This window comes from Galeopterus variegatus, unplaced genomic scaffold, assembly GCF_000696425.1.
Source record: "Galeopterus variegatus unplaced genomic scaffold, G_variegatus-3.0.2 Scaffold5146, whole genome shotgun sequence".
NCBI classification, from domain to species: domain Eukaryota; kingdom Metazoa; phylum Chordata; class Mammalia; order Dermoptera; family Cynocephalidae; genus Galeopterus; species Galeopterus variegatus.
The window spans coordinates 73829-87790 of record NW_007731257.1 but is presented as its reverse complement, the minus strand read 5'-3'; the positions used below and the strand labels follow the sequence as shown (position 1 = coordinate 87790).

At 40.3% G+C, this 13962-nt stretch overlaps 1 protein-coding gene across 1 annotated transcript in view; it reads left to right on the top strand.

Moving 5' to 3' along the window:
- PANK2 (pantothenate kinase 2) overlaps positions 1 to 12890 on the top strand; it is a gene marked incomplete at its 5' end in the record, with an annotated part of 31580 nt that extends 18690 nt beyond the window's left edge. Inside the window, 4 exons of the mRNA XM_008589004.1 lie at positions 1427 to 1636; positions 4895 to 5018; positions 6732 to 6857; positions 12253 to 12890. Coding sequence (XP_008587226.1) covers positions 1427 to 1636; positions 4895 to 5018; positions 6732 to 6857; positions 12253 to 12303 — 511 coding nt within the window. The remainder of the gene's footprint in view (positions 1 to 1426; positions 1637 to 4894; positions 5019 to 6731; positions 6858 to 12252) is intronic.
- Between the last annotated feature and the right edge of the window lie 1072 nt (positions 12891 to 13962).

Below are 13962 nucleotides of genomic sequence, written 5' to 3'. Positions count from 1 at the left end.
ATTTTTATTTTTATTTTTATTTATTTTTTTTATATATAATGACCGGTAAGGGGATCTACCCTTGACTTGGTGTTATCAGCACCACACTCTCCCAAGTGAGCCAAGGGCTGGCCCTAAAATTCACCCATTTAAAGTGTACAATTCAGTGGTTTTTAGTGTGTTCACAGATTGTGTAACCATCACCATTATCTAATTTTAATGCATTTCATTACCCTGTCGATTAGCAGTCACTCACCATTCTCTCCCACCTACCTACCTGCCTTAGGCAACCACTAAAAATCATTGTTTATCCTTAATATCATAATAGGTTAACTGAGTTTTCAGGTGTTACATATACACCTTCAAGAACTTGTTAAAATTATATGAAAAAATTAAGTTTTTCTGGGGTTATGCAAATGTTTCTCTTTGAAAATTCTGATTTCATGACCTACTTTTCTTTAATCTCTATTGCTCAAGATTTTATTACCATAGTTGTTTCATAAAATATCGCATCAGTAGACTCACTAAGCCTAAAGTCCTTGCCATCAGATAGTTTATGGTGTGCATATACAGAGTAGCTAAGGTTACTAGGTAACATCTATAAAGAAAGGCAATAGAATGTTCCAGCTTTGAAACCTGTATAGATTTATTTTTAAAAACATATACGTATTTTTTCTTTTGGCAGCTGGCTGGTAGAGGGATCTAAACCCTTGACCTTGGTGTTATAACACCATGCTCTAATCAACTGAGCTAACTGGTCAGCCCCCTGTGTAGATTTTATACATCTACACATTACGCACTCAGGCACACACCTACATACATGTGACCGGGGGATGACATGAGATCTAGAAGTTGAAGTACTGATCAATAGAAAATTGATTGGGGGAAGGTAGTCTGAAAAGGGAAGGTTAGCTGGAAGAAGAGAATGAATAGGTTTTGGTTTAAGGATTAGAGGTCACTTGAAAAACAAGGATCTGGGGACTGGGAGAATTGAGTTTTTTGATAGGTGTGAGTTAAAGAATGAGAGGAGTAATTTTTGGGAAAAACACATTAATAGAGGAGTCTGGTGTGGTGGGGGACCTGTGAGCCACGGTGACAGGGTGCTTGGATGAGAATGACTTAGGGAATACGCATGGAGAGTATGTGTCAGTATAATTCCAGGTGTGTTGGGCTGGTCTGCTCCAGAGGCTGTTTATCCTCAGCAAATGCCCTGACTGCACTGGGACATGGGAAGGGAGGTGGGGGCTCTACGTTTTGCCACTTTGCTTGTTGGCTCACATGATATGTATCTTCAAGGTGTATATGAGACACCTTGTTTTTATCTTTTTGTAGACTTGTTTTATACCAGTGGCGTCTGCATGATTGGGTGGTAGCAGGAGTGGATTTATTTATGAATATGGTTTTGAAATTCATAAATGTTGCCTTCCTATTCCTAATTCCTGAGAAGTTATAATACTCTGTTGTTTATTTCTAATCACAGTCTTGGAGGAGGAACTTTTTATGGTCTCTGCTGTCTTCTTACTGGCTGTACCACGTTTGAAGAAGCTCTTGAAATGGCATCTCGTGGAGATAGCACCAAAGTGGATAAACTAGTGCGAGACATTTATGGAGGGGACTATGAGAGGTTTGGACTGCCAGGCTGGGCTGTGGCTTCGAGGTAAGAGGGCATGTGTTCTAAGAAATACAGGAATAAAATATTAAATATTACGTCTATCTTTTTTCTTTTAAATAGCTTTATTGAGATATAGTCTATGTATTAATCCATTTTCTGTCGCTGATAACAGAATACTTGAAACTGGATAATTTATAAAGACACAATTTATTTCTTACAATTTTGGAGGCTGGAAAGTCCAAGGTCAAGGGACACCTCTGGTGAGGGCTTTCTGGGTGGGAACTCTCTGCAGAATCCTGAGGCAAAGCAGGGTACACACGGCAAGAGGCTGAGTAAGAGCATTTCCACATGCTTTCTTCCTCTCCTTATAAAGCCCCCAGTCTACTCCTTGATAACCCATTAGACCATTAATTTGTGAATGGATTAATCCATTCATGACAGTAGAGTCCTCATGAACCAGTTACTTCTTAAACGACCCACTTTAAGTACCATATTGAGGATTAAGTTCTAATATGAACTTTGGAGGGGACAAACATTCAAGCCATAGCATGCACTATAAAGTCACCTATTAAAATGTACAATTTAGTGGTTTCTAATATATTTTCAGAATTGTGCAACAATTATCATAATCCAATTTCAGAACATTTTTATCTTCCTAGAAAGAAACCTTATATCCATTAACTGCCACTCTTCATTCCCCCATCCCTTGCCCCTGCCAAACACTAATCTACTTTCTGTCTCTGTAGGTTTGCCTATTCTGAACATTTCATATAAATGATATATTCAATATGTGATCTTTTATGACTCACTTCTTCCACTTAGCATAATGTTTTCAAGGTTCATCTGTGTAGTAGCATGAATCAGAGTTTTATTCCTTTTTATTGCTGCATAATATTCCAGTGTATGGATATACTATATTTTATTGATCTATTTATCAGTTGATGAACATTTGGGTTATTTCCACTTTTTGGTTATTATGAATAATGCTGAACACTGCTGTACAAGTCTTTGTATGGACATATATTTTTAATTCTCTTAGGTCTGTACCTAGGAGTGGAATTGTTGGGTTGTATGGTAACTTTATGTTTAATCTTTTGAGAAACTACTAAAACTACTGTTTTACACTCTCAGCAGTTTGTGAGAGTTTAAATGTGGAGAATTTTAGCTGTCTTAAAAGGTGTGAAATGACACCTCATTGTGGTTTTATTTGCATTTTCCTGATGGCTAATGATAAACATCTTTTCATGTGCTTTTTGGCCACGTCTTTGGAGAAATGTCTGTTCAAGTCTTTTGCTAATTTTTAAATTGGATTTTCCTTTTACTGTTGAGTTACAAGAATTATTTATATGTTCTGGATATAAGTCCCTTATTAGATATATAGTTTGCAAATATTTTCTCTCATTCTGTTAGTTGTCTTTTCACTTCCTTGATAGTGTCCTTTGAAGCATAGGCATTTTTAGGTGTTTTTTTTTTTCTTTTCTGGCAGCTTGTTGGTACTGGGATCTGAACCTGACCTTGTGTTATCTTGTGTTATAAGGCTGTGCTCTATTCAAATGAGCTAACCAGGCAGCCTAGGAATTTGTAGTTTTGGTGAGGTCCATCTTGTCTCCTCTTTTATTACTTGTGTTTTTGGTGTCATACATAAGAAATTATTTTAAGGTTATGAAGATTTACTTTTTTATTTTCTTCTAAGACTTTTATATTTTAGCTTTTAACTTCAGGTCTGTGATCCATCTTGAGTTAATTTTTCTATATTGTGTGACAGAGTGGCCCAAATTTATTCTTTTGCATCTGGATATCCATTTGTCCTGGCATTTGTTGAAAAAAGACTGTTCTTTCCCTATTGAATTCTCTCTGCCGCTTTGTCAAACATCAGTTGACCATAAATGTTTGGGTTTATTTCTGGACTCTTAATTTTGTTCCATTGATCTTTATGTCTATTCTTTTACCACACTGACTTGATTACTGTAGCTTTGTATTAAGTTTCAAAATCGGGAAGTGTGAATCCTTCAACTTTTCTTCTTTTTCAAGATTGTTTTGGCTATTCCTTGCATTTTCATATAAATTCTAGGATCAGCTTGCCAATGTCAGCAAAAAAGACAGCTGGAATTTTGACAGGCATTGTGTTGAATCTGTAGACAAAGTTGGGGAGTATTGCTATCTTAACACAGCAGATCTTCTAATAGAAGTTGGAATGTTTTTCTATTTATTTATTTATTTATTTATTTATTTAATTTATTTATTTATATATATTATTTTTTTATTTTCCCCATTCATTTAGGTCTTTGCTTTCAGCAGTATTTTATAGACTTCAGTGTACAAGTGTTGTACTTCTTTTGTTAAATATATTCCTAGGCATTTTATTTTCTTTGATGCTATTATAAATGGAATTGTTTTATTTTGAGATTGTTTAGAAATACAATTTTTTTTTGTATATTGGGGCATATGGTTTTTAATAGTAGAAAAAACAGTCATATATATGTGTTTGTTTACTAATTTTTGGTACTTAGTAAATGCAATAGATTTTATTTTCTGTGTTTGCAGCATTTGCTCATCGGTCATCACTTTTCCAATTGGCTGGGTTTGTATTCTGGTCACAGTTCCTAATGTAGCAGTTCTGCTGGTTAAGTACTTTGAAGTACTTTATGTTTTTCAGGGAAATCTAAAACTCTCAAGGTAGCTCACGCTGGGACTCACTTGTCTGTGCTTTGGTTTGCTCTGATAAAGCAGTTTACCAGATGTGAAAATGACCATCTGAGTGGAAGAGTTATGTGGTTGGGATGAATTTCTTTCTTTCTTTTTTTTTTTTTAAAGATGACCGGTAAGGGGATCTCAACCCTTGGCTTGGTGTTGTCAGCACCACGCTCAGCCAGTGAGCGAACCGGCCATCCCTATATAGGATCCGAACCCGTGGCCTTGGTGTTATCAGCACTGCACTCTACCAAGTGAGCCACGGGCTGGCCTGGTTGGGATGAATTTCTGATAGAGGTGTCTTCCTGGAACTGTCTTGCAGAAGGAGCAGTGGTGCCTTCCAGTGGATCTGATGAGATCCTAAATAAATGTGCAAATATCTAGTATGAAAACTAGATTTCAGTAGAAACCACAAGGAAAACCATCTGCTCATTTAGAACACTTGAGGGTTATATTTGAAGCTGCATTTCTCTTTGAGCAGATCCTCCACTATTTTGTAATAAACAGTTTGAAGATCCAAACAATGTTAACCTAAAAGCCAGTAACATTCAAGATCTGTTGGGCTGTGTTGTCTATGGTTTAGCAATGGAATATTTTTTTTTCCTGTTACAGCTTTGGGAACATGATGAGCAAGGAGAAGCGAGAGGCAGTCAGTAAAGAGGACCTCGCCAGAGCGGCTTTGATCACCATCACTAACAATATTGGCTCAATAGCAAGAATGTGTGCCCTTAATGAAGTAAGGGGACATGGGTTTCTTTAGTTGCTCTAAGGAAAATACTGAACTTACTAAGTGGGCCCCACCTTGACATCACATGATGTCTGTCTTCTCAGAACAGTGCCTAAATGTAGTCGTGTGGGGTGGGGTTTGTTTCCATGCGAAATTAAAGCTCTTCAAATGCAGATTAATCTTCATGGATTTCTTTTGCTTACTGAAGATAAACACTGCTACTGTCTAGAGGTAAAATGACATTTTTAAGGAGAGAGTGGAGGAAGATAGGAAGGTAGCCAGTGTTCCAGATGATGGGGACTGTTGGGGGTGATGTTGGGTGATGATGCTGAATCTAGACTCCATGCTCATCGATGTGCTGTAGAGGCCCTGGGAAGGAATCCACAGGAAATCATTGAAGCTGGGCGAAGACTGAGTGGGCAGAGGAATTGCCCACCCTGCTCCCCTCCCCGCCAGCCGAGTTGTGTCTTCGTGCTTTCAGCTTCTTTACAGTGCTGCCTTGTAGCATTCAGGTCAAGCAGCATTGTACAGGGCTATGAAAGAACCAAGAATTGGCTGCCCTGGGGGAAAGAGGATCTAGGATTCAGTTGATGCAGCTTCATGGCTTGTTCCTATTTATAAATTTGTGTTTAAAATTATTCTTTAAATAGATAATATAAGCATGTGGCTTGAAAAGAAACCTCAAAAGGCACGAAAGGATTTGTTTCATTTTTAATTAAAAAGATACTGTATCAGCATCAAATAATTAAATTTCATTTGAATATCATAACACTACTTTTCTCTTTATTGTATATTCCCTTTCCTGTGCTTATGTATTTGAAAATATTTTAGTTGGTGTACATACTATTTTTATATCTTTTACTTAAATATTATATATTCTATGGCTATATATTTGATCAAATTCTTTTCTATCGTGAATCATTCACATAGAGCTGCGCAGTTGGTTGCTTGCCAATGATAACTATGCAGTATGCATTTTTGAGGGTGAAGCTATTCTTTGGTTGAATTTTATTCTTGATATGGGGCTTACTCAGGAGTGGGATTTCTAGTCTAAAGGATAAGATCATGCTTATGAATCTTGATACATATTGTTATGATACTTTGCACAAGGGCTGCAACAGTTTAGATCATCTTTAACAATGAATGAATGGATCAGTTTTACTGCATCTTTACTAATGTTGGAGGTGGAATTTCAGTTAATGTTTTTGTTAACTTAATAGGACTAAAACTTTGCTTTTTTTGATCACTAGTGAAGTTGAATTTTTTTGTACCTGTTACATTTTTTGAATATTTTGCTTATTTGTGTCACTTTTTTTCTTTTAAATTGGCATCTTGTTATTTTTGTTTAGTTGTCTGCATAAAGTTTGAATTTTTTTGTACCTGTTACATTTTTTGAATATTTTGCTTATTTGTGTCACTTTTTTTCCTTTAAATTGGCATCTTGTTATTTTTGTTTAGTTGTCTGCATAAAGTGTTAATAGTTATTATTTGTCATATTTAATACAAATGTTTTTCCTAGTTTTTCTTGTAACATTTTCTGGCATGCTTTGCAGTAGGTCTATAGTTGTCTGGGGTTCAAATAAGTAGCCCTGGACCAACTGGATTAAATTTGATCAGCAGTCATATTGCTCCTAAAAAATATGCACATGGTGCTGTTTGGGGTAACTTTTTATGAGAGAAAAATTAAGATGAAAACTAATTGCCTTTTTTTGATGTGCTCAGAACATTAACCAGGTGGTATTTGTTGGAAATTTCTTGAGAATTAATACCATCGCCATGCAGCTTTTGGCATATGCTTTGGATTATTGGTCCAAGGGGCAGTTAAAGGCACTTTTTTCGGAACACGAGGTAAGCTGACTTGTTTCTTGTGATGTGTTACATACATGTATTAGTCTGCTTCTATTGATTATAACAAAATGCACAGAACTAGGTACTTTATAAGAAAATGAAATTTATTGCTTAAGTTTCGGAGGCTAGGAAGTCCAAAGGCCAGGGAACACTTCTGGTGGGGGTCTTGGTGGTGGTGACAGTGACCCAGGAGTCTCACATGGCAGAAAATGATGGAACAGAGAGAGACTAGTTCCTCATGTGCTCTCCTTTTAAAGCCCTTGGAACCATGCCCATGAGCACTATTTTTAATCCATTCACTAGGCATGGTCCTACAATCTAATCACCTCTTCATGGCCCAACCTTTCAATTACCATAATAGGATTTCCTACTGTCAATAGTTACAGTGGGGATTAAGCCTCAGTGAGGTTGGGGGGCGCATCCAATCTACAGCATTACACCCCTGACCCCCCAAACTCATATCCTTTTCACACACAAATACATTCATTTCATCCACAAAGTTTTAACTTGTTTCAACTCAAAAGTCCAAAGTCTCAAAGTCCCATCTATGAAATCAAAACAAGTTATCTACTGCCAAGATACAAAGGTGGGGCAAACATATGGTATATATTCCCATTCAAAAAAGGGAGAAATAGGCCAAAAGAAAGGGGTAACACAAACAAGTCCCAAACAAGTCCAAAACCCAGCAGGGCAGGCATTAAAACTCAAAGCTGGCAAATCATGAACCTTGACTCCATGTTTGACATCCTCTGCATGCTGGTGAGGGAGTTGGGTCCCCAAGTCCTTGGGCAGCTCCGCTTCTATGGCTTTCTTGGTATTAGGCCACACTTCAGCTCTCCCAGGCTGGTGTTCCACTCTGGTAGCTCCACAGGTCTGGGGTCTCCATGGCAGTTCCGCTCTAATGGCTCCACTAGGCATGGCCTTGATGGGGTTTTTCTGCTGCAACTCCAAGCCCACATTTCCTCTTGGCATCACTCTAGCGAAGACTGTGGTGAATCCGCCCCTGCAACAAATTTCTTCCTGAGCCCTCAGGCTTTTCCATACACCCACTGAAATTGGGTTGGAGGCTCCCAAGCCTCCACGGCTCTGGCATTCTGTGAGCCTGCAGACCTAACACCATGTGGATGATGCCAAGTCTTCTGGCTTGTGTCTTCCAAAGCTGCAGGTCCAGCCACACCTGGTGCCAATTTAGCCACAGCAGGAGTAGCCAGAGCAGCTGGGTGCTGGTGCTGGAAGCAGCTTTCCAAGGTGGCCCTGGGCAGTGAGCCCATGGATGGTGCCTCAGGTCTGTTCTTCAAGACCATTCTGTCTCCCTAGGCCTCTGGGCCCATAATTTCAGAGGCTTCTGCAATGCCTTCAGGGCCTTTTCCCCCTTTTCTTGGTAATTCCTTTCTTTTGTACTAATCTTCTCAGCACCATTGTATTTTCTCATGAAAATGTTCTCTGTGGCTCTACCACATGGCCAGGCTACAAATTTTCCAAATCTTTACGCTCTGCTTCCCTTTTAAATTCTGGCTTTACATCATGCCTTTGCTGTCATAACTCTGCATAGGTTGTTACAAGTAGCCATGCAGCTTCCTGAATGCTTTGCTGCTGAGTCAAATTCTCATGCCAGATATTCTGGTTCATAACTCTTAAGTTCTAAGTTCCAACTTCCAGCAAGTCCTAGGGCATGGACACAGTACAGCCAAGTTCATAGCAGGGGTGATCTTTGCCCCAGTTTCCAATAAGTCCCTTCTCATTTACACCTGAGACCTCTTTAGAATGGTCTTAACAGTCCATATTTCTATCAGCATTCTGGTCACTACCATTTAATCTCTAAAATGTTCCAAACTTTCCCTGGTTTTCTTGTCTTCTAAACTTCTAGGTTTTTTCTAGCCTATTCCTCCAAATTCTTTTAGCCTGTCCTCAACACCCCATTCCAAAGCAGCTTCCACATTTTTAAGTATTTGTTATAAGCAACATCCCACTTCTCTGGTACCAATTTTCTGTATTAGTCCGTTTCTTTTGCTTATAACAAAATACACAGAACTAGGTACTTTGTAAGAAAATGCTTACGGTTTCAGAGGCTGGGAAGTCTGAAGTCCAGGGAACACATCTGGTGAGGATCTTGGTGGTGGCAGCAGTGACCCAGGGGTTTCACATGGTAGAAAATGACAGAGCAGAGAGAGACTAGTTCCTTATGCACTCTTCTTTTAAAGCCTTCAGAACTATGCCCATGACCACCATTTTTAATCCGTTCACTAGGCATGGTCCTGCAGTGTAATCACCTCTTTAAGGCCCCACCTTTCTTTGTTTTTTTCTTTTTTTTCTTTTTTCGTGACTGGTAAGGGGATCACAACCCTTGGCTTGGTGTAGTCTGCACTGCAAGGCCCCGCCTCTCAATTACCATAATAGGATTTCCCACTCTCAACAGTTACAGTGGGATTGAGCCTCAGTGAGGTTGGGGGGCATCCAGTCTATAGCAGTGTACAAAGGGCATGAAGTTCACCACACTGTAGTGGAATTTGAAGTAGAGGTGAAATGGGCTGTAGTATTTCTTATTTATTTTTTTGTAATGGTATAATGTAGGGTTTAACTTTGTAATGTTTGAAAGCTTTCTTACCTGATATAATGTAAGGTAGGATTTTAGTTAATTATAAATTTAATCAATTTTAAAGAAAAAATCATGAACATTCATCTGTATTTCTGATGCCATATTCTTTGCTGAACTATCCTTTTTATTTTTTTCCATTGCACTGACTCTGTAGTTACTCTGGGTTTTGCTTTTTTCATTTTTTTATGCCAGTTTTTATGTAATGTTGTACAGTAATTTATGTTCCATTTATTTAAGATGTATGGTATAAAAATGACTAGATCAGTAAAAAAACATTCCAGACAAGAACCACACTATCATAAGAACTTAGCATATGTACAGGCGAGGCATTGCAAAATGGAAAAGAATCATTGAATTGCTCAACCTGATATTTTATCTTGGAAAGTGCTCTTTTGTTTTTCCTGTTTGGAGAAGAAAATGGAACCAGAGTTATGTAAGGGGTTCTCTCTTCCCTTCCCTTGGTTGTTGGGCAGTCTACTATTTCAAGTGTTGTTAGATTTTTAGATAGTGTTGTTATGAACATTTTTCATAACTGCATATTTATTTTAACAGTGTTCATATGGATTAACAGAAATGAAAGTAGGCATGAAGTGCTATAAAGAGAGATTACTTTTTCCTTTAAAGTTGCTTTAAATTTTTCCTTTTAAATTGCTTAAATTTATAATTAAAATTCAAAGTGTACAAGTTACATATATCAAAAGCTTAAAGTATGTCATCTAACTTATTTTCTTCTGTTATTGTATTAGTAAATAAATACCAAATTGCCATTACGCAACCCTCAGTGTTGCGCCCGCACCGCGCTCAGCCAGTGAGCGGGAACCGGTCTCCACATGGGATCCGAACCCTCGGCGGGAGCGCCGCCATGCTCCCAAGCGGCACACTCTCCAGTGTGCCACCGGGCCGGCCCTTCTTAGGTTAACCTTTAAAAAAAAAACCATATCTTCGTATTTTTTAATTTGTCATGACTTCATTTTTTCCTCTGGTTAGTATGTTCATTTGTCCCTGTGGTTTTCATTTGCTTTCAGGCCTCTGACTCTAGTATTGATCTCTATACTTGTGGAACTTTGACTATTTTAACCTCTGTTAGTCTTGAAATATTCTCCTGCCTTCACGCTGAAGTCAGTTTAACTGTTGTTGTGAAATTTGTGTAGATTCTTAAGCCTTTCTCTTTCATCCTTTCTTATCATCTTAGCACTTCATATCTTATAATAACCTGTCTGTGTCTTTACTTGATAGTAGGTTCTGGGTCTTCGGTGGAACTGAATATACTGGTTACTGTAAAAAATAAAACAGATATAGAAAGCTGCATAAAACAAAATGTATAGTTAACTATTATAAAATGAGCACCCTCGCATCTGTGTACTCTGGCTGTGGTCGGGGGTTCCTGAGAATTACTGAGTCTTGCTCAGCTGTTTTCTTACTGCTGTACCGTACATGTTACTCCTACGGTTTCTGGCCTCCTCATAACACAGATTGGTTGTGGCTGTCTTTTTTTTTAAATTGAGAAGTAGGGCAGGCTTCAGCATCTCTGTTGTTTAGTCACATGTTCTTGAAGAAGCTTTTCTTGATGGACTAGACCCTAGTTATTTATGATATTTCAGAGACTTTAGTACATTCTTCTTCCAAATCCACAAGCAAGTCTTTCAGGATCTTCCAACATTCCTTTTTTTTTTTTGGCCGCTGGCCAGTGCGGGGATCTAAACCCTTGACCTTGGTGTTAGGACACCATGCTCTAACCAACTGAGCTAACCAGCCAGCCCCACATTCCTTTTTCAGTTATTTCTTATCTCATGCTTTGGAGACCTTGATAGATTCTGTATCATTGTAGGATTCTTCTCTGATTCCTGCTGGAATTCTCTTTCTGTCAGTGTGGGTTTTGTGTCATTTTCTGTAATATTTTATCCTTTTTTCTCCTGGTTTTGTTTTGGGTTCTTGGTTGCATTTGACCTTGCCTGCTTACTTGTGGAGACAGTTTGTCACTTGTCCTTTTGCAGCTGTTGCTTCTCTGTCTCATGCGTCTGCCCTCCTCTCAGGAGCTTCTGCCCCTCCTCAGACTTTGGTCTGCACCTCCTTGTTGCCTCAGGGCACCATCATCCACTCCTCTGCTGCCCTCCCCTGGGCCAGTGGCTACAGTGACCTCCTGGGCGCACCTGCTGTGCTGCCATGGCATTCCACATCCTGTAGTGAGCCGACCTGCCTTGCTCTCCACATCTCCTGCTCCTCTGTCCCCATTCTCAGCAGCAGTATCCCCAGACCTCCCCTGCTGCCCTCATCCCCTCTTTCAGTTGAGTCTTGAATCCATTCCACCACCTCCTTTCTCTCTCTCCCACCGCCAGCCCAGGCAGGCCCTCACTCTCTGTGACTTGCCCCTCTTAGCTTCTCTTGCTTTGTTGTACTTCGTGTCTCATCATACCTTCATTATTTAGTTGTCTGGAAATGTTGCAGGCCTCTGCTGGTTCGCTCCTTGTCATTCCCCAGGACACAGCCCAGGTACCATCTCTTACCAGAGGTCACTGAGCCGCTGCTGGGCCCCTCCACCCCCCCTGCGGATTTGGCTTTGCTTTTAACCACAGCTGTCCAACATGCTTGCAGTATCTTGTACATCCAGCCCCCCTCCCTAGCCGAGAAGCTCCTCGGGGCTTCTCTGATCCCAGGCTGGCCTTGGGCCTGCTGCAGGTGATCAGAAAATAGGTGTTAGGAGTTAAGGGCAGTGTTAGCTTTAACACTAGTAGTCATATTTATGGTAATGTAAATAAGTCTAAGGAGAACTGCTCTTATTTTTGGTGTATTTTCTTTCAGGGTTATTTTGGAGCTGTTGGAGCACTACTTGAGCTGTTGAAGATCCCCTGATCATTACCTGGGGAGGGGTTCCTGGAACCTTTCATAGTGGGATCCGTGGACTGTTGTTTTTTTTAAGAGACTTACTCAGTTTTATGATTGTGTACTACCTAAATCAAAGCGAGAAAAGGACAAGTGTATTTTTCTAAGTCATGAAGATAAATCCTTAAACATTGGTCTAAACTAGCAACCAGAAGGAAGATTATATTAAAAACAAAGTGGACCATGTTCAGACAGTGTTGAGGATTTGTTGTATTTAAGTTGCTTTTTGCTGTAGCATTGTTAAAGTTGCTGTGTATTTTTGAAATCTTAGTGTCATTCATTGGAGACACTTCAGGGGAGAGCTGTTCTGTGTTCAGCTGACTGTGGTTTTGTGTCCTGTTTGAACTTGCTAAATGTAAGGCAAGCTACTCTGTGTTGTAATCTAATCATATATTTGTTAATATGGCCTTGAAGATCATGGTCTGTGCATTACTCTGGTTTGCATTTAGCCTTTGTGTGAACATATTGAAAAACATGTTTTCTTTCAGGGTTCTGCAAACTTAATTGGGCAGGTTAATTCTGTATCTGAAATATGACAAGCACTGTTTGGAAGGGCAGTTCATGTTACTTTGTGCTGTAAATCTTGGGAAGACAAGACTTCTGGACAGAATATCCTGAGTAATGGGATTATTGACATGATGAAAGTGGGTAAGCTAGTAGAAAAAGCAGAGTCTGAAAGACTAACAGCAGCAAAAAGTCTGCTATAATTAACATCTCTTCAGGGGATGGGAGAATGTGGGTATTCTTTCAGGCTGAGTAGAAAAGGATGAATTGAGGTGTTCATTGATGAACTAACACATGGGGAGTGGGGAAGGGGCTCAGAAGACTGCCTGAAGCCAGAGATAGCGTTTTGGTAAGTGTTGAACCTTTTCTTTCTGCTGTGTAGAGTAATTTAAAAGGCCTTTCCCTTGGATATAGTGCTACTTTTATGTCTTATATATTAAGTGGTGCTTGCATCACTGTTGAACACGAGAAGGGCCTGTACAAAGCAGCCTTGGAGCTGGAAGGAATACTCATAGGCTCTATTGCTCTCTGGCCTTTGTGCTCCCATTTCTTTCACATGGCGGGTGGGAAGGAGGGACCGCTGCACTAGTGCTGCTGGCCATGTGGGGGCAGCAGAGGCATGCTGGACATGCTGGGCAGGGTCAATTCCCAGCTGTTTCCCAAGGGGTGGTGGCCGTAGCGTGCGTGCCTTAGCACATCTGGCTTGTGGCTGTTGCTGGGCTGGGTCCTTGTGCATGCAAGGAGCAGGAGAGATGCTGCAGGGATAGCAGTTGCGTCCCCTGGGCATTGATTGGTGACCCTCCTCCCCCTGCTATGCTGCTGCTCGCAGCACTCCTGGCTGAGCCACATTGGACACCCCAATACTGTGTCCCTCTGCCCTCTACTCCCAGCTGCATGCTTGGTGGCGCCGTATACCCCCATGGCCCCGAAAGAGCACCACCATCTACCCACTTGTAGAGGGTGCCTCTCAGTTCATGGGCTCCAGGCCCTCCTCCCACTCCTCTGGGCAGGTGACTTTGGTGAACTTGGCTTGCTTCCTGGGGTGGCCCAGGCCTGCCCTCCGAAGCACTTGTGCCCACCTCTGCCCGTACTTACTGTGTTCAGGAGGTTGTGACTAGAGCTCTA